The following is an 18,616-nucleotide window of genomic DNA, read 5'->3' on the forward strand; positions in this document are numbered from 1 at the left end:
AGGACATCACGCGGTGAGACAGTGGTCTCCGTGGCTACTCTTTGCCAGAGTGAGGACGGTCTGAGGGAGGGTGCAGGAGACTCTTAAGCTGAGGTTGGAGGGCTGTGGTGCAGGGGAGGGCGAGGGGAGCAAGACGAGCAGAGAGGAGGCGGTCACTGAAGGTCCTTCACCACTGCTCTAAGCCAGGCCTGGGGCGGCGACCTCAGAGCAGGGGTTTTCCAACTCAAGGAGGAGCAGAACCCCCAGGAGTGCTGCTTGTTAAACACACTGCCTGCACGGGCAGCGTTCCTATTCAGTAGGTGCTATGGACTAAGTGCTTGTGTCCCCTCAAAATTCGTGTATTGGGGGCTTCCCTAGTGGTCCAGTGGTTAAGAATCTGCCTGCCAGTGCAGGGGACATGGGTTTGATCCCTGGTCCAGAAAGATCCCACATGCCAAGGGGCAGCTAAGCCCATGCAGCACAACTACTGAGCCTGTACACCGAAATTACTGAAGCCTGTGAACCCTAAAGCCCATGCTCCAAACAAGAGAAGCCACTGCGACGAGAAGCCTGTGCACTGCAGCTGGAGAGTAGCCCCACTTCGTGGCAACTGGAGAAAGCCCAAAGGCAGCACCAAAGACCTAGCAGAGCCAAAATAAATAAACTAATTTTAAAAATTCATGTATTAAAGTTCTAACCCTCAGCGTGGTGGTATCTGGAGGTGGGCCTTTGGGAGGTGATGAGAGTTCAAAGAGAGTTCAATGAGAGTTCATGAGGGTGCGGCCCTCGTAATAGGATTAGTGGCCCCAGGGTTACTGCCTGTGGGGGGGTCCACCCTGACCTCAGCAGGATATCCCTCCTCAGAGCCTTAAGTAGGGTGGGGGCAGGGATCAAGTTCTGGCCTGGCCCCTTTCCTCCAGCGCCCCCATCCTGGGCAGGGATTGTCTGCTCCCCACCCCAAACTGGGTGTCCCCTAAAGACTTTGAACAAAGCATGGGACTGCCTCATTCTTTTCCCCCAGAACTCAGCACATGTTACTGAGACCATCATTTCATGTGCAGGCTCCTCAGCTCCCACACCGTGGAACACATTTTAGCTGAGGCCAGAGAAAAATCTGATTGCTTTCCTTGCATGGTGACAATGCCATCCTGGGCTCGGGCGGGCTATTCAGCAGCCCTGCCCAGCCTCCCCATCACTGGTGAAGCCAGACTCTCAATTAAACTGAAAGCCGGCGGGCTCAGATCCTAAGCAATTAGGAGTGCCAGTCCTCTAATTAACCAGCTGCCCCTCTCCCTTCGCACCACAGCCTTCTGATAATGAGAGCAAGCAGCCTGGGCACGCAAGCCCAATTAGGGGGGACGCTGCTCTGAGGACCAGCACTGTGGGTTCTATCCACATGCTCGTTAGCTTGAGGCCAGGGCTCTTGCTGGGGAAGGCTCTGTGTGGCCAGGAGCACCTGAGACATGGATCTGGACACTTTCCATGACAGAGAGCTCCCTAGCATTCCTTCTCTGCAGCCTGCCCACCTGGGAGCCAGTGCTACAGGCCATTGCAAAAGGTGTGGAGGGGAAAGAGAAATAAATAGGGAGGCACCCCAGAAATTGGTGAACTCTAACCAGAGGGCTCCTGACACCCCTAATTAGGGCAGTGCCTTATTAGAGCTCTCTCAGCAGCCCCAGGGCTGCCTCAGTAACCCTAAGCCCAACTGTAATTAATTACCCATAATTATTTAATACTTCCAGTCCAGAGGGCAAGCATCTGTGTGTCTTTACACTGTATTGCCCAATGCCTACACCAGTATATATCCATATGACAATAAATATTTGTTGCAAGAGTGAAGAGATGACATTGTCCTCCCCTCCCAGACACTAGAGAACCCCTGTACAAGGACCCTGTGGCTAAGTCCTTGATTAGCCACAGGGTCTAATCAAGGGCCTCCCTCTTGATTCTCCAGGGACTCAGCTCCTCAGGGTCCACCACCTGGCAACACGGCCCAGGGTGTCCTCCCTGCCCTAAAGGCCTGCATCCTCATGGTTAGGCACTTGCCTGGCCCATTTCCAGCTAGGTTCCTCTGCTATGCTATTCTCCCCTCCCCTCCCCTCCCCTCCCCTCGCTCTGCTTTCAGCCTCTCAGAGGCCTGCCCAAACTTCAGAAGCCAGCTCCTCTAGGCAGCCCTTCTCATTGTTCTCAGGCCTGGAAACCCTGGTCCTAGCCATTGTCAGCATGATTCTAGAGAGTACTGTCTGCTTACCTTGACCATGAGGACCCGAGGAAAGTAGCCATTCCTGACCCTTCTCCTTTTGGAGTCCCCTGAAACTCCAGTACTTTGGCCACCTCATGTGAAGAGTTGACTCATTGGAAAAGACTCTGATGCTGGGAGGGATTGGGGGCAGGAGGAGAAGGGGACGACAGAGGATGAGATGGCTGGATGGCATCACTGACTCGATGGACGTGAGTCTCAGTGAACTCTGGGAGTTGGTGATGGACAGGGAGGCCTGGCATGCTGCGATTCATGGGGTTGCAAAGAGTCGGACACGACTGAGCGACTGATCTGATCTGATCTGATCTGAACCCAGAATTAGCCCAGAATAGGCTGAATAAGTGACTGAGTGTTAGGTTCATCTGAGGAACTTGCACAAAAATCAGGGAGTTTGTTTTCCCTGTTTAAGACCTCCAATGCTGGAGAGCTACAAAGGCTTTCAGGAAGAGGTTTTTATATAAATTACAAAAAACATGGGACTAACTGTGGGAATTCCAATTTTCAGTTCAAGAAAACATGAATTCAAAAAGGAAAACATAGGTTGCTATGGGTTGAATTGTGTCCCATCGAAATTCTCATGCTGAAGCCCTAATGCCCAATGTGACTGTGTTTGGAGACAGGGTCTTTAGTTGGTGATTAAGGTTATGTAAGGTCATAAGGGTGGGGCCCTGATCCAATAGGACTGGTGTCCTTATATGAAATAGGAGAGAGACCGCAGCTCTCTCTCCACCACGTGTGGGCACAGTGAGAAGGCGGCCGTCTGCAAGCCAGGAGGAGAGTCCTTCCAAGAAACCAAACTGGTCAGCACATCGATCTTGGACTTCCCAGCTTCTAGACTCTGAGGAATCAGTTTCTGTCATTGAAGCCGCCCAGTCTGTGGTCTTCTGTTAGGGCAGCCTGGGCTGACTGATCCATGGGAAATCACTAAACCTCTCCCAAGGTATAGGAGGTCAGTTCCATTTTTAGTAACAGCTGGGCAGTCTGAACAGCTAGCCTCAAGGTGAGTTAATCGTAACAGTGGTACAGAACTTCCCTGGTGGTCCCAGTGCAGGGGGTCTGGGTTCGATCCCTGATGGGGGAACTAGATCGCACATGCTGCAACTAAGAGTTCAAGAACCGCAAATAAAGATACTGCATGCCACAGCTAAAAACGTTTCCACATGCCGCAACTGAGACCCAGCACAGTCAAATAAATAAACATTTAAAAATAATAATAGTGATGATCACAACAACAGGGACCCTTTACTGAGTGTTTCCAGTGGACCTGACATTAAGGACTTCCCATGCATTAGCTCATCTACATCTCATGCTCACCCATGCTCAGTGGTGATGTAGTTCTATCACCCCATTTATAGATGAAGAAACAAAGGTTAAGTGACTTTACAAGGCCATTGCACTGTGGCCGAGCTGGGACCATAACTCAGGTCCATCTGCTGGGGAGCAGCACTTCCTGCCAGCCCCGGAAGACCTGTGACCTCTCACTCTGCAGGGCAAGTGACGTCTCACCCTGACTCACTTGCAGTCTAGGACCCTCTTTCCTTCCTAAGACCCTTAATCACCCCCTCTAATCCCTTCCTATTTGCTTACAATACAAACTGAAGAGGCTGATTCTCTTAGCATGTGGCCCCTCTCCCTATGTTACCTTGTCCCCAACCTCAGCATCTCCCAATGACAGCCAGTGACACCTAACTCATCTCCTGTTTTCACTCCACATCCCCCTGCAACACATTCACCAGACAGCAGCTGGTGAGTTTCTTAAACACACCGAACAGGGACTTTCCTGGTGGTCCCGTGGTTAAGAGTCCCCATTCCCAGTGGAGCGGGTTCAGGTTCGATCCCTGGTCGGGGAACTAGATCACACATGCCACACCTAGAGATCCTGCCTGCGGCAGCTAAGACCTAGTGTAGCCAAATAAACAAAATAAATATTTTTTCTTAAAAAAAAAACAACAAAAACAGATGTTACATCCTTGCTTAAAACGCTCCACTGGCATCCCATGAAAGTTATAATCAAATCTCAACTCTTGACTTACAAAGCTCTGTGTGACCAGCTGTGCCCAGCTCTCATTAGTTCACTGAACATGCCCAGCTGGTTTCTGCCTCAGGACTTTCATGCTTGCCAATCCCCCTGCCTGCAACACCCTTCCACCTGGGTCTTCGTGGGGCCGGCTCCAGCTCGTGGTAAGGTCTGAGCTCACAGGGAGGCTTTCCCGGGGCACCCAGGCATGCTCTGCAGCATCACCTGTTTTAATTGACTACAGAGTCCTCAATCTACCTGACATCACATTTGTCTGTTTATTGTCTGTCTTCTCCCACCCCTGGCAAACAAGCTCCATGACAGCAAGGACTTTATCTTGCTCACGGCACTTCTAGCTCCTAAAACAGGGCCTGCACACAGCAGGCCCTCTACTACTTGCATAAAGGGAAAGTGAATGACTGAATGAATGACACTCTTCTCATGGATGGTTAAAGATCATCCCCCAAATGCCCATCATTCAACGGTGGCCCCAGCTGCCACTCTTTCCTCCTACTGTCATCTGAGAACAAGTCCCCCTAGAAACTCAGCAGACTCTTCCTCTCACCACCCAAGCCAGGACCAAGTCCTCAGCCTGCGGCAAAATAAGAACAATTTCAACTGGAAGCATCCTCTGGACCAGCCCGGCGCTCCGGGTACCCTGGGATTGGGATGGTGACAGTACCCATTGAAAGAGCATTCCCCAACCCCCTCATCCGCTGAGGTCCTCCCCTGGGATCCCTGCTGTTGCCAAGGAAATGGCTCTGCAGGGAGCAGCTGGAATTAACCCATCAGCAACCAGGTTCAGTGGCTGGCCTCTGGGGCAGAGGGCCCAGACTTTTCCAGGGGATGGAGACAAGGCTCTGACCCCCTCTTCCTGGTCCCACAAACCCAGACATTTACAGCAATTGTGAGGTTGAGGGGCAGAAGAAGGAAACAAGTGGAAGTCACATATAAGAACCTGCCCAGGTGCTGGGAGCAAGACGCTCCTGAGTCCCTGTGTCCGCCACCTCGTTGGTATTTGTCTGGTCCAGCTCTGTGGAGGCTTCTGGAGGAGCGGCATAGCCGTGCCCACCCCTCCCGACACTCAGGCCCCTGCCGCTCCCCCACTGTTCTCGGACCGCTCACCAGTTAATCCACACTCCTCAGCCCAGCTCACCACACGTGACGGAACAGGGGAAAGTGGTTTAGCTGAAATTCTGGCTTTCCCACCCGTTCATTTGGTACATTAACTTCTTTGCACCTTGGTTCTCTCGTCCAGCTTTTGAACATCTCTGAAAATGCCCTTGTCAAGATTGCCAATGGCCTCTGTGTTGCCAAGTCCGTGTTTACTTCTTTGATGTTCCCATATTTTACAGTCCTTTCAATTATTAATGCCCTGCTGCACCCCCAATCTTCTTTCCCCCGTTACTTCTTCCCAGAACTTATTTCTTCCTGAAATCTTCGTATCTATTTGATCATGACTGGTTTTTGGTTCCCTCACCCACGTACTCTCAAGAGAGAAGGTTCTTTGTCTGTCTTGTTTACCAAAATAACTCCAGGCTTAAAATAATGTCTAGCACATGGAAGTTACTTGAGGATGGGTTCTAGTAAAACCAGAGTGAAAAACAAACACAAAAAAAAGACGTGGTATCTTGGGATCAGTGCTTCTAACCTAGGAGGGCAGTAAAGCGAGGTCCCATGATGACAACTGTGCAATAACGACTAAAGGCTAGAGTAGGAATAAGAGTCTAGAAGAGATTCTGGCAGGGAAGAAAAAAAAAGTAGGCTTCATGCAATAGAGAATAAAATTCAGATGCTAAGAAACCTTGAGGACTAGAAGGCACATTATTCTTTGGTCAATAAGAAAAGAAAGGCAATTAGAAATGCCAGGAAAAACAAAAAGTTATGTTAAGGTGCTTCCCTGGTGGCTCAGTGGTAAAGAATCTGCCTGCCAATGCAGGAGACACTTGTTCTATCCCTTGTTGGGAAGATCCCACGTGTTACGGAACAACCAAAGCCATACACCACTACCTCTGAGCCTGTGCTCTGGAGCCCGGGAGCCGCAACTGCTGAGCCCACGAGCCACAACTATGGAAGCTCCAGGGCCCTAGAGCCCGTGCTCGGCAACAAGAGAAGCCACCACAAGGAGAAGCCACCGCTGGAGAGCAGCCCCTGCTCGGCGCAACTAAAGGAAGCCCGCGAAAGGAAGCCCGCATAGCAACGAAGACCTGGCACAGCTAAAAATAAATACATACAATTTTTATAAAGTTATTTCAAGAAGTCTTGGACTCAATATGAAACCATTTTATAAATGGCATAATTTAGAATGATCAGTGGAGTACAAGAAAAGGAGAAAATCCATTTGGCCTTGCTACTCATTTGAGTTGCCAGGGATCAAGAGAAAAAATTGCATTTATTTAAAACAACCAATAACATTTACTGAGTACTGACGTGCCAAACAAGGTTTTAAGAGCTTTGCATATACTATCTAATCCTCACAACTCTCTAAGGTATACATTATCGTTGTCCCTATTTTATCAGTGAGGCTCAACATAGTAAATAAGCTTTCTGGAGTCACAGAGCTACCAGAAGAGCTGAATTCATACATAGTCCTGTGAGACCCAGAGGTCCACTCCCCAGAGCTGGCACTAGAAGCCTAGCCATGTGACCTTCCAGCCCCAATCCTTCTTGTCATGAAGCATAGGATATCATGTGTGCACACATGTATCGTTTAGTCACTAAGTCATATCTGACTCTCTGTGACCCCAAGGACTGTAGCCCGCCAGGCTCCCCTGTCCACAGGACTTCCCAGGCAAGAATACTGGAGTGAGTGGCCATTTCCTTCTCTAGGGGAACTTCCTAACCCAGGGATCGCACCCGCGTCTCCGCATGGGCAGGCGGGTTCTTTACTGCTGGGCCACCAGGGAGGCCCCACACATGTATGCACAAACACATGTACACTCTCCTGGGAGTCAGGATGCAGAGCCACGAAGTGCCAGGGCTGGTCCTGGCTGGGAAGCCCGAGCAGGGCCTTACCTTCCTGCAGTCTTTGCAGAACACGGAGGAGCTGCCGAGAAAGCCCAGCACCTCCCCGCAGAGCAGACACTGGGAGAGGCCGTTCCCCATCACGTTGCGCCTCATGGTCTCCAGCCGCTCCACCAGCCGCCTGCAGCACAGGACACAGGGTGAGATGGTGTGGGCCTCGTCTCCAACCTGACTGCCGCCTTTCCGGCAGCCCCGGGGCCCCCGCACCATACCACGTCCCAGGGGCCATTCCCTCACCTTCGGCGTCTTCCCTGCCCACTCCTTCCCCTGGCTAATTCCTAATCATTCATTCACTCACCCACCGTGAACTGGGTGCCTGTAGCATGCCAGACACTAGGAATATTGTAGCAAAGAAGACAGAGAGGGACACAGTCTCTGTTCTCATGGAATTTACGTTTAATAATGAGAGAAAGTCTATAAACAAGCAAAGTGATGGACCTCCCTGGCAGTCCACTGGCTAAGACTTCTCACTCCCCATTCAGGGGGCCTGGGTTCGAACCCTGGTCAGGAAACTAGAGCCTACGTGCTGCAACTAAAGATCCCGAGTGCCGCAGCTAAGACCTGGCTCAGCCAAATAAATAAGAAAATATAAACAACAAGCACAGTGACTTCAGAGAGGGGGAGGGGTTATGGAATAAAATAAGCGGGGCTGGGAGGGGGCAGGACATGTTGGATGGTGGTTAGTGAAGGCCTCTCTGAGGACATCTGAACTGAGAGGGGAAGGATGACAAGGACCAAATGTGTGAAGAGCTGGTGGAGGGGCAACAAGTACAAGAGCAAGGCCCCGGAGCACTGGAGCAGCAAGGAGCCTGGGGGCTGGGGGCCACTATGCTGCCTGGGACAAAGGAGGCAGGAGGGGGCCGGGAGGGGCCAGATTACACAGCCCCTCGGCCCACTGTGACCCCTGTTTTGTGACAACCTGTCACACAACACTGTCACGCCCACAATACACGGCCACTTCTTTTCCATTGGCCGCTGTGTCTCCAGTCTCCAGTGGATTCTCAGCAAAATTTATTATTATTTTTTTGGTTGCTCCTTGCAGGATCTTTGTTCCCCAACCAGGGATCGAACCCGGGCCCCCTGCAGTGGAAGCTCAGAGTCTTAACCAGGGGCCACCAGGGAATTCCCTCAGTGAAAATTCCTAAATACATGGAGGATAGTGTGTGGGTACACTGTCTCCTGTGACCCTCACAATCCCCCCGCAAGGAGGACGCCATCCCCCTCCCCCCCATTTTAAAGATGAGAAGACTGAGGCTCCGAGGTATGACGTCACTTGCCAGGAATGGCACAGCTCCTCAGAGGTAGAGCTGAGGCCACACCCAGGCCCCCCATCTCATGGCAACTCCACTGTCTCCCCTGGGTGATCAGGCCCTGCCTGGGGGCCAAGGGAGGGCAGCCTGGGCACTGAGGCTGCTTCTGCCCTCAGAAGTCAGCAGACACTCCTGACTTCCACACTGGTCACCGTCCCTCCTCCAGGGACCTCCAGGGTCCTGGGAATAAACTCAGCTTCAACCCTGGCCTGACTGCTTGTTCTCAGGGGCACCCCCATCAGTGCAACCACACAGGACACCCTTCCTCTTTCTGAGACGATTTCCTGCCTCCTGGGTCATTCTTGCCTCAGCCAAACCCAGTGCTTACAACACAGCCAGACAATGTGAGCAGCAGGGGGAAGACAGCCCAGATGGATGGGGGTCAGGGGGTGGGGTGTAAACACATCTCACAGCTTCGGGGAGCCCACAGGGAACACCCCCCACCGACCCCCTGCACACCTTCCTGGGGGAGCCCGAAGGATGTGGCGCTGGCCTGTCAGTCATCAGCACCCGCACCTCTGAGGCATTCCGAGCCTTGCAGGACCCTCGGGCTAGGTCTGAGAGGCGGTGGGGCCCCAGCCAGGGGTAGAGGGGGAAAAGAGCACTAGACATCTGCTACAAACCCTCCCTGGAATGAAACAGTAGTAATACGTCTGTATTAAGCGAGGCGCACACGATAAGCTAGACAGCAGCGGTCTTTGTGCTGGCGCTTTCACTTTCTAGAACTCTGCATTTCTACAATGTCTGATTTTTCAAAATGATCGTATATTTCATAGAAGATAAACAGAAAAAGAACAAGGAGACCAGAATCAAATCAATTCCCATCAGTGTCCTGCATTTATGTCTTCCTGCCTGCGCGGCCTGTGTTTTTCAGACTGTCTAGGAAATATGAATTGCTTTTGCAATTAAACAAATAAAAAGACACAACAAAAACTGAAGACTGTGTAGGAGTTGGCTCCAGACGCCGGAGGCCAAGAGAGCTTAGATAAGCTGGAGAGCGGCTCCTAATGGTCTCTGATGGGAGAACCCACAGTTCAGCCTCTGCTAAATCCTTGCCCTGGCTGAACCACAGTGACCCTCCTGTGCACAGAGCTGAACAGACCCTAGTGTGTCTTGCTGTACTCACTCATCTTCCCCATAGCCTGGGGCCCAGGCTGCTATCCCCATCTTACAGAGGGATATACTGGGGCTCAGACAGGCTGGGTTATGAATCTACTCCAGTCCCAGGGTGTTCAGGCTGAGTTGACTCTCTCCCAGTGACAAGCCGGCACGAGGACCCAGGGTGCCAGATTCCCAGCCCACTGATCTGGCACTGACTGCCCTGCCTCCCTCTCCAGGCCCCACTTCTGCCCGCTCTCGGGAGCAGCCCTTACCCGACCCTCTGCTGCTCCAGGATGTCGAGGCGCTCGGCCCTCTGGATGACCTGCAGGATGGCCTCCACCTCGGCCGGGCTGAGGCTCTGGCTCTTCCTCTGCTTCTCTGTCTGGTAGGTGTGCACAGACCAGCCGGTGTGCAGCCTGGAGAGAGCACAGCACACGAGTCCAGCCCCAGTGCAAGCCGGCACCCCCACCACACCCACCAAGGCCCCCTGAGCACAGTCTGTGTGTCGGGCGCATGCCAGTCTCCAAACGCTGTCTCAGCCACCCACCAGCTCCTGGGCCCCACGCAGACGGCAGCACGCCCTTAGCATCTGGTGGGGGCAGGGCATGGAATGTACAAAAGGCCACAGCACCAGAGGTTTCGAGGGAAGACAATCAAAAGAAGACTGAGCACCTGGATCTGAGTCTTGGAAGAAAGCAAGACGGACAGGAAAGATCATCGATTGGGTTACAAACACTGATGGCTTCCCTGGTGGCTCAGTGGTAAAGAATCTGCCTGTGAATGCAGGAGACATGGGTTCCACCCTGGCTCTGGGAAGATCCCACATGCCGTGGAGCAACTAAGCCCGTGCGCCACAACTACTGAGCCTGTGCTCTAGAGCCCGGGAGCCACAATTCCTGAAGCCCGCGTGCTTGAGAGCCTGTCCTCTGCAACAAGAAAAGCCACTGCAACGAAAAAGCCTGGACAAAACAACTAGAGAGTGGCCCCTCCTCGCCAAAACTAGAGAAAAGCCCACACAGCAACCAAGACCACACAGCCAAAAATAAAAATAGATAAATAAAATTACATGTAGATAAAAAAAAAAGATGCTGAGGATAAAAGGAGATTCATGGAGCATTTTGAAAACTAGAGAGATTCAGGGCAAGAGGGTCACAGCAGCACAGGGGGAGCGACGGTGAGGCCCAGCCCAGGGCTCTGCAGACCGTCTCCCCACTGGACCCCTGGCATCCTGCAAGGCAGGCCTCCCCATCTCTCAGAGGAGGGAAGCGGCAGGATGCAGTTAGATGCCTTTGCAAAGGCAAGTCCAAGGTCAGAAGGCTTCCTGGCCTGGGGAGCTCACATCTGGTAGCTGCCGAGGGCCATGCCAGGCTGCCCCAGGGGACCAACCCCTCCCCATAAACAAAGGAGGCTGACTCAGGGCTGCCAGACGTACACGGAGCTGCAAACCCAGAGGAAGGACCTTTGGCGGCGCCCAGTGCCTAGCAGCGCGTCCCCCGACTGTGGGGCCTCGCACAGGGCACAGCACCAACAGCTGCTCCTGCCTCCCTTGTGTTCCAGGCTGTGCACTGTCTCCAGGCCTTTGCTCAAGCTGTTACCCTCCTCCTGGGGTGCCTGCCCTCTCCCTAAGCCTCATTTCCACTGGTTCACTCCCTTTCTTTTATAGGACATCTTTTAGACATGGACTTTATAGGAGGCTTTTCCTTGATCCCTCCAAAATGGGTTAAGGAGAGCCCATGCTCGGAGTTCCCTAAGGCCTGGGCATAGCTCCACCATGAGGCTTAAACATTATTATGAGGCAAGGTAGGTTCTTCTGTTTTCCCCTTCGAATGGGAGTCCTGAGGGCTGCACCCTGCCCCATCTGGCCCCTGCCCACCTCCCCATCTTCCTTGCATGCCATTCAGCCCCTCACTCTGCATTCAAGCCACCCTGACCTCCTGCCAGGTCTCTGCAGGCCATGTCTCTTCTACCCCAGGACCTTTGCACTGGCTGCTCCTGCTGCCTAGATGCGCTTCCCCATATTTTCAGCTAGTATTTAGCCCTCCTCCAGGATTCAACATAAGCATCACACTCTCAGGGAGACCTCCCCCAAACCCTAGATTATTAGCACCCCACTTTGCCTGACTGCCTGTTTCTACCGGCAAAGCAGCTGCACACGAGTAACCGTGTGTATCACGCTCCCTGCTCCCATCAGTGCCTGAAGACAAGGGACTGTATTGGTCTTGTTCACTGCAGTCCAATAGTCCTGGCACATAGCAGGGGTTTAGAAAATGTGTGCTGGCAGCTGGAAGATGGGAGAACAGATTCTAAGCTGGAGCCAAAGAAGATAACTTCCCCCAGCCTCCCAGAGGCACAGTACCTGGCTGCGGGGGTTTGTAACACTATCCTTTAAGGAGCCCAGCATCACAAGGAGCCTGGCACTACAAGGCAGCACACCCTGGAGAGAGATAAAAGCATCTGCTCTTCTAAAAGGTGCCATGACAGCTTCTGGCTGCTGCTAAGCGCAAGACAAGGTCAGGGAGAACTGAAGGGGAGGCTGGCAGGATCACCAGGGGTCATGCCAGCCCCTCCTACAAGAGCGCAGCTCTTCCCCAGCTCCTCACATCTAGCCGTGGAGGACACGTCATCTCACCAGGTGTCAGAGGAGAGAGGGAGAGAGGATGGTTTCATCCCTGGTCTCTCCACCGCAGGGGCCACGTGGGGGCTAAAAGAGCTGAGCCACCCTGGTGAGAGGGACGAATTAACTGTGGTGCAAAGAGTCCTGCAAATCACACAGGACTCCACTCGTCTTGGGCATTCTGGATTAATTTTTCTATCCTTTGATGTTTCAGCTCTGTCCCCTGCAGGCTTACAATATCTAATTGCAAATGTCTTGAACTTGGTCCCAGCTGGGGAAATGCAGGCTCCTGTATTCGGCATGGATTTAACAGATGGAGCGGCACTCTTGGGTTTATCCGATCCCTGGGACCCCCGACTCCCCTGGAGGGACAGGAGGAGACTGGAAGGCTGAAGAGGCATCTGGGGGCCCCTGGTCTCCAGCCATGGGGCAGTGGGGACAGTGGGTGGAGACGGGCTGATTTAAGTGCAGCCAAGTGGGTCACCAGGTTGAGAGGTAACAGGAAAACGGGGCAAACCACAGGCAGAGAAACCCTGACCTGGGCACGGCTGAGAGCTGGGACGCTTCGAGGCTGGCTGTGTGCTTCAGTCCAGGGGGCAGCTCTTCATAAGTTTGACAAGCCTTTCTTTGGTCTGTCCTGTCTGCTGGGGCCAGGCGCTCAACTATGAAGTGGGCATCCAGAGATCAGAGGCTCCCTGCTGCCTTGGACTCAGGGTCTGAAGCTCAGTGACAGGGGATTTCTATTCTTCACAGAGAAGGCAAAGGAAATGGTCTGGCTCCCTGAAGTCTACTGTGGTCCAAAGAACACAGGCATGAGAGTCAGATGGACCCAGGGGAGCCCCGCCACTCACAAGCTGGGTGATGCCAGTGAGGACCTCAGTCTCATGCCCTCATCTGAGAAATGGGAATCCATTCCATTTGACGGAATGAGTGAATGGCTGTTAGGTGCCCAGCTCAAGGCCAGGAGTGTGGTGTGCATTAGACAGGCATTTTTTGTTTGTTGTTTAGCTGCTCAGTCATGTCTGACTCTTCGCAATCCCTGGACTGTAGCCTGCCAGGCTCCTCTGTCCATAGGATTTCCCAGGCAAGAGTACTGGAGTGGGTTGCCATTTCCTTCTGCAGGGGATCTTCCTGACCCAGGGATTGAACCTGTGTCTCCTGCACTGCAGGCAGATTCTTTACTGTTGCGCTAAGACAGGCATTTGCCTTCAAATTGCTCCTTGTGAAGCCCTAGCATTGAATTTTGTCAAAGAAAGGAGGGGAGTTGGGAAGAGGAGGGAAGGGAGGGCTCGGCCAAGCCTGAGAAGTACTTACTTGGCTCGCAGGGCAAGCTGCCGGTCATTGGGGCAAACCCACTGATCACAGCCACTGCCGAAGATGGTGTCGGCCATGGTTTGGAGCGGCCAGCCAGGGTGGGGAGTCACATCTGAGATAAGAAAGAGGGAAAAAGAAAGAGCACGTCATTGGCTGGGGTGCGTGTGGTAGGCGGGGTCCCTCAGACACCAAACACCGGTACTGCCAACCTATCCCCCTCCGCCGCCGCCCCTATGCCATCTCCAGTGATGTTTGGACCCTCACCAGCAGAATCACCCCTCCAGCTAAGTGCTATTCCCTCAAGCTTCCTCTTTCAGAGACTCCTGATTCTGGGAGGGGTAGCTAGGTGGCTCATGCAGCTAAGTGATAAGGTTGGACTTGACCGACAGGACATTAAAGGGACAGAATCAGAAAGGAAAGAAGAGGCACACGTCCGAAGTTTTCAACCTGGCAGGCAAGCCCCGAGGGCATTTGCGCCCTCCAGGTACCAACCCCACTTTACTGCCCTGGGACCACAGTGAGCAGGGCCCCCTCAGAAATCCTGAAGGAAGGGGGCCCTGCTCCAGAACTTGCTGGTGGTTTCACTTGAGCAGCTGAGCCGAGCTGGCTTTCTCCTTACCACCAACGATATGTGTTGTGGGGGGACATCCCTGGTGGTTCAGTGGCTGAAACTCTGTGCTCCCAATGCAGGGGGCCCGGGTTCAATCCCTGGTCCTGCATGCCTCCACTAAAGATTTCACACGCCAAAAGGAAGACTGAAGATCCCACGTGCCCCACCTAAGACCCGGCTCAGCCAAATAAATAAATAATTTTTTTAAAAAGGGTATGCGTTGGGGAGATAGTAAAGAGGGAAAGAGAGAGAGAAAGCTGAGTTTGAGGGAATCCTAATTCCAGAGCAAAGATGAGGGGCAGTACTGAGTTATCCACACTCCCCTGGTCTCGTTCCCTCCAGACCAGTGGTTCTCAAACACAGGACTCCTTTACACTCTTGAAAATTAGTCCGGCAGTTCTTTAAGTGTTACATACAGTTATTACCATATGACCCAGAAAGGGCTTTGAGGTATAAACCCAAGAGGGCTGAAAACGTATGTCCATACACAAACTTTTACACAAATATTCACAGCAGCCCGATTCATAATTGCCAAAAAGTAGAAACAATTCAAATGTCCATCAGTTGACGAATGGATAAAATGTGGCATATCTGTATAACAGAATGTTGTTTGGCCATAAAAGGGACTGCAGAACAACACGGATGAGCCTTGAAAACATGCTCAGTGAAAGAAGCCAGTTACAAAAGACCACATATCGTATGGTTCTACTTATATGAAATGTCCAGAACAGGCCAATCCATAGAGACAGAAGGTAGATTAGTGGTTGCCAGGGGCTGGGGTGGTGGGGAGGGAGGAATGGGAGTGACTGCTAATGGGCTCAGGGTCCTTTTCCGGATGATGGAAATGTTCTGGAATAAGACAGCAGTGATGGTTGTATGGGCTCCCCGGGTGGCTCTAGGGGTTAAGAACTTGCCTGCCAACGCAGGAGACATTAACAGGTTCCATCCCTAGGTTGGGAAGATCCCCTGGAGGAGGGTATGGGAACCCATTCCAGTATACTTGCCTGGAGAATCCCATGGACAGAGGAGCCTGGTGAGCTACAGTCCATGGGGTCACAAAGAGTCAGACGTGACTGAAGTGACTTAGCATGCATACAGGATGCTTGCACAGATTTGTGAATTCACTAAAACCACTATCTTGTACGCTTTAAATGTCTGAAATTTATGGTATGTGAACTACATCTCACTAAACTGATAAAAAAAATTCTTGGGAACTCCCAATGATATGGGCTATATCTATTGCTATTTACCAGATTAGAAATGAACACTGAGAAAATTTAAATTGTTAAGTCATCAAAAAATAATAAACCCATGAGATGCTCACATATTTAAAAGCTGTATTTTCAAAACAAAAGCAATTAGTGAGAATAACGGGATTGTTTTGCATTTTAACAAATCTATGTAATGTTTGGCTTAACAACGGACAGTTTCATGTCTGACATTTCAATCAACGTTTTGTGGTATGTAGTTTTGTTAAAGTACATGAAGGACATCCAGACTCTCATGGATACGTCCTATAGTTGGAACAGGGTGGAGTGTTTTAATAGCCTTCCTAGATAATTGTGGACGTTCTTCTTTCATTCTGCACCCAAACTCAACAGATGACAGTTATCTTTAAAGATTAGTTTCAGTGTGGTATTTGAAATCAGGTCAATGAACTTTTCATCTGTATATTTGAGAGAATTTGACCAAGTATATTGTGATGATGATGAAGAAGAAAATATTTTTGACCTTGTGGACCCCCTGAAAGGCACTGGGAACCCCCCAGAAATCACTGGACTGTGGTTTGAGAGCTGTTGTTCCAGACCAATGTCACCCATTTCTGTGATGACCAGCAGGGGGCGGCATGCAGACTGCTGCTAACTGACCCCCACGGAGACCAAGCCCACAACCTTGACCACAGAGGTCTCTCTATCCCAGGTGATCCAGGCACCCACTCCCCATTGCCAGCCACCTTGAGAGAGAGACCCCGAAGAGCTATTCGGAGAGCTCCCTGGGGAGACCCCAGGCTGGATCCAGTGCTGGGAGGGCTGTCGGTACCACCTCCCATTTAAAGTCTTGACCTTCTCCAAATGAGGCTCACATCCAGTCCAGAAAAACACAGGCGGGGTCAAAAACGACATGCTCATTAAACAACTTTAAACCAGCCCCACTTCTAGCTATGGCTTGTTTTGTTGTTGTTGTTTTAAAGTTCTGTTATCTTGTGAATAGCGCAGTCACACTGCTGCATGGGTGTGAAACGCCTTACTCTATTCCAAGTAAACATTAGAAAACATACTGTAACTCCGTAGCCCTGTTTCCTTATTATTATTTTTTAAAAGTATTCTGGGAGCGTCAAGAAATGAAGTGATGAGGTCTCCCTGATGGGGACAGACTGATCCTGTGGCTAACTGGCAGTCCATCTCCTCACAGATTCTGCCTACAATGCAGGCTACCCGGGTTTGATCCCTGGGTCAGGAAGATCCTCTGGAGAAGGGAATGGGTACCCACTCCAATATTTGTGCCTGGAGAATCCCATGGACAGGGGAGCCTGGTGGGCTGCAGTTCAGACCGGACTGAACGACTACATTACTACAATCACCTCACAGGCATTGCCAGGCACCCCCACGAAAGCAGGGACGCAACAGTGGTGATCCCAGAGGGAGGAACAAGTCAGAAAACCTTGGGTGGGACTTATTCCATCTTCTGCAGATGCTTCTGAATCAAAAGGGAGTGGAGCTGAGGAGCGGGGAGGAGGTGGGAAGAAAGAAGGGATCCTGTGTTCTCATGCTCGAAATGCCACCTTCTTTATGGCGGGACAGGTGAGGACTTCCAGAAGACAGCAGCTCCTCACAGCCCCAAACACATCACCTCCATAAGCCTCTAGGGAATAAACCTCTTTTGTCTCCTTTGGGTCATTTCCTAGGGTGCTAGAGTTTGAGGATCACTGGCAAGAGAACCCCCAAACTAACATCTCTCTGTCCAAAGAAAAGCTATGACCAACCTAGACAGCATATTAAAAAGCAGAGACATTACTTTGCCGACAAAGGTCCGTCTAGTCAAAGCTGTGGTTTTTCCAGTAGTCATGTACGGATGAGAGAGCTGGACCATAAAGAAGGCTAAGTGCCGAAGAATTGATGCTTTTGAACTGTGGTGTTGGAGAAGACTCTTGAGAGTCCCTTGGACTGCAAGGAGTTCAAACCAGTCAATCCTAAAGGAAATCAGTCCTGAATATTCATTGGAAGGACTGATGCTCAAGCGAAAACTCCAATACTTTGCCACCTGATGAGAAGAGCTGACTCTTTAGAAAAGACCCTGATGCTGGGAAAGATTGAAGGCAGGAGGGTAAGGGGACAACAGAGGGCGAGACAGTTGGATGGCATCACGGACTCAATGGACTTGAGTTTGAGCAAGCTCCAAGACGGTGAAGGACAGGGAAGCCTGGCGCGCTGCAGTCAATGAGGGTGCAAAGAGTTGGACACGACTGAGCGACTGAACAACAACTGACCCATCTGACATCTAATTCCTTTCCTTTTCTTTGCTTTGTTTTTTTTTTAACTTGAGCCAAAATAACTCTGCAACCACCCACAGGCTACTGTTTTATTCTTTCTCAATCTAATCATTATTTTTTCTGTTTGGCAAAAGAGAAAAGAACCAGGCCGAGAGACTGAGGATAGGTCACACCCATGTGGGTCTGCTAACCCTTAATTAATATACCTTCTCTGCCTCAAGTCACCTTGTGCAGTAAGTATAAAGGGAAGGGTTTGGTGGCAGTGAGGATGACCCAACTCGGAGAGAAAAGACCTGAGGAAGTCTGAGTTTTATGCAAACTTACTGCAAGACCAGGAACAATCAGTTATTTCTCACCAGGTCTCAGTTTCCCCACCTTTTCCCCAGGGGGAGCGGAGACCGACAGGCTGGAGGGACCACTCTGGGTGGTCCAGTGCATTCTCACCTGCCAAGGGGCAGGGAGGGGACTGGAGAAGGGTCCTGAGGTGGGAGATTGGTCACTGCTTCAATCTGGTGGGGGGATCTGGGCCCCCACCCCAGCCTGGTTCTTAGGGCAGGAAGGAGGAGGCGTTCTGGGTCCCCCATCCTTCCTGCTCCTGGAGCTTTGAGGAAGATGAGCCCACTGAGCCAAACACTACAGAGAGGTCCAGGGAGATGCGGGATGTCCCTCCCAGAGCCTGGGGCCGTGGGCACTGGCGGTGGTAAGTTCGTGGCTGAGCATGTCCACAGCAGTGGCTTCGAGTGAGAGCTGAGGCCCTGTCCGGGGACTGCGGGGCCCGCCCTGGGCTGTGCTGGCACCTCGGAAGGCATAGCTGTCCCTGGCCCACGTGGAACAATCTCAGCACAGGTAGTGGGAGAGGAGGGCAGAGCGTGGAAACAGCTTAGGAAACTGCCAACA

At 51.7% G+C, this 18,616-nt stretch overlaps 1 protein-coding gene across 1 annotated transcript in view; it reads right to left on the reverse strand.

Moving 5' to 3' along the window:
- The window catches only part of RPH3AL (rabphilin 3A like (without C2 domains)), an 87,852-nt gene extending 74,121 nt beyond the window's left edge, over positions 1 to 13,731 (reverse strand). Inside the window, 3 exon segments of the mRNA XM_086359814.1 lie at positions 7,272 to 7,401; positions 9,964 to 10,107; positions 13,620 to 13,731. Of these exon segments, the coding sequence (XP_086215940.1) occupies positions 7,272 to 7,401; positions 9,964 to 10,107; positions 13,620 to 13,696 (351 nt within the window). The 5' untranslated portion in view covers positions 13,697 to 13,731.
- Positions 13,732 to 18,616: the final 4,885 nt, after the last annotated feature.

This window comes from Bos grunniens, chromosome 19 (genome assembly GCF_055505025.1).
Source record: "Bos grunniens cultivar Pamir isolate PY7600 chromosome 19, Bosgru_T2T1.0, whole genome shotgun sequence".
Classification (NCBI taxonomy): Eukaryota; Metazoa; Chordata; class Mammalia; order Artiodactyla; family Bovidae; genus Bos; species Bos grunniens.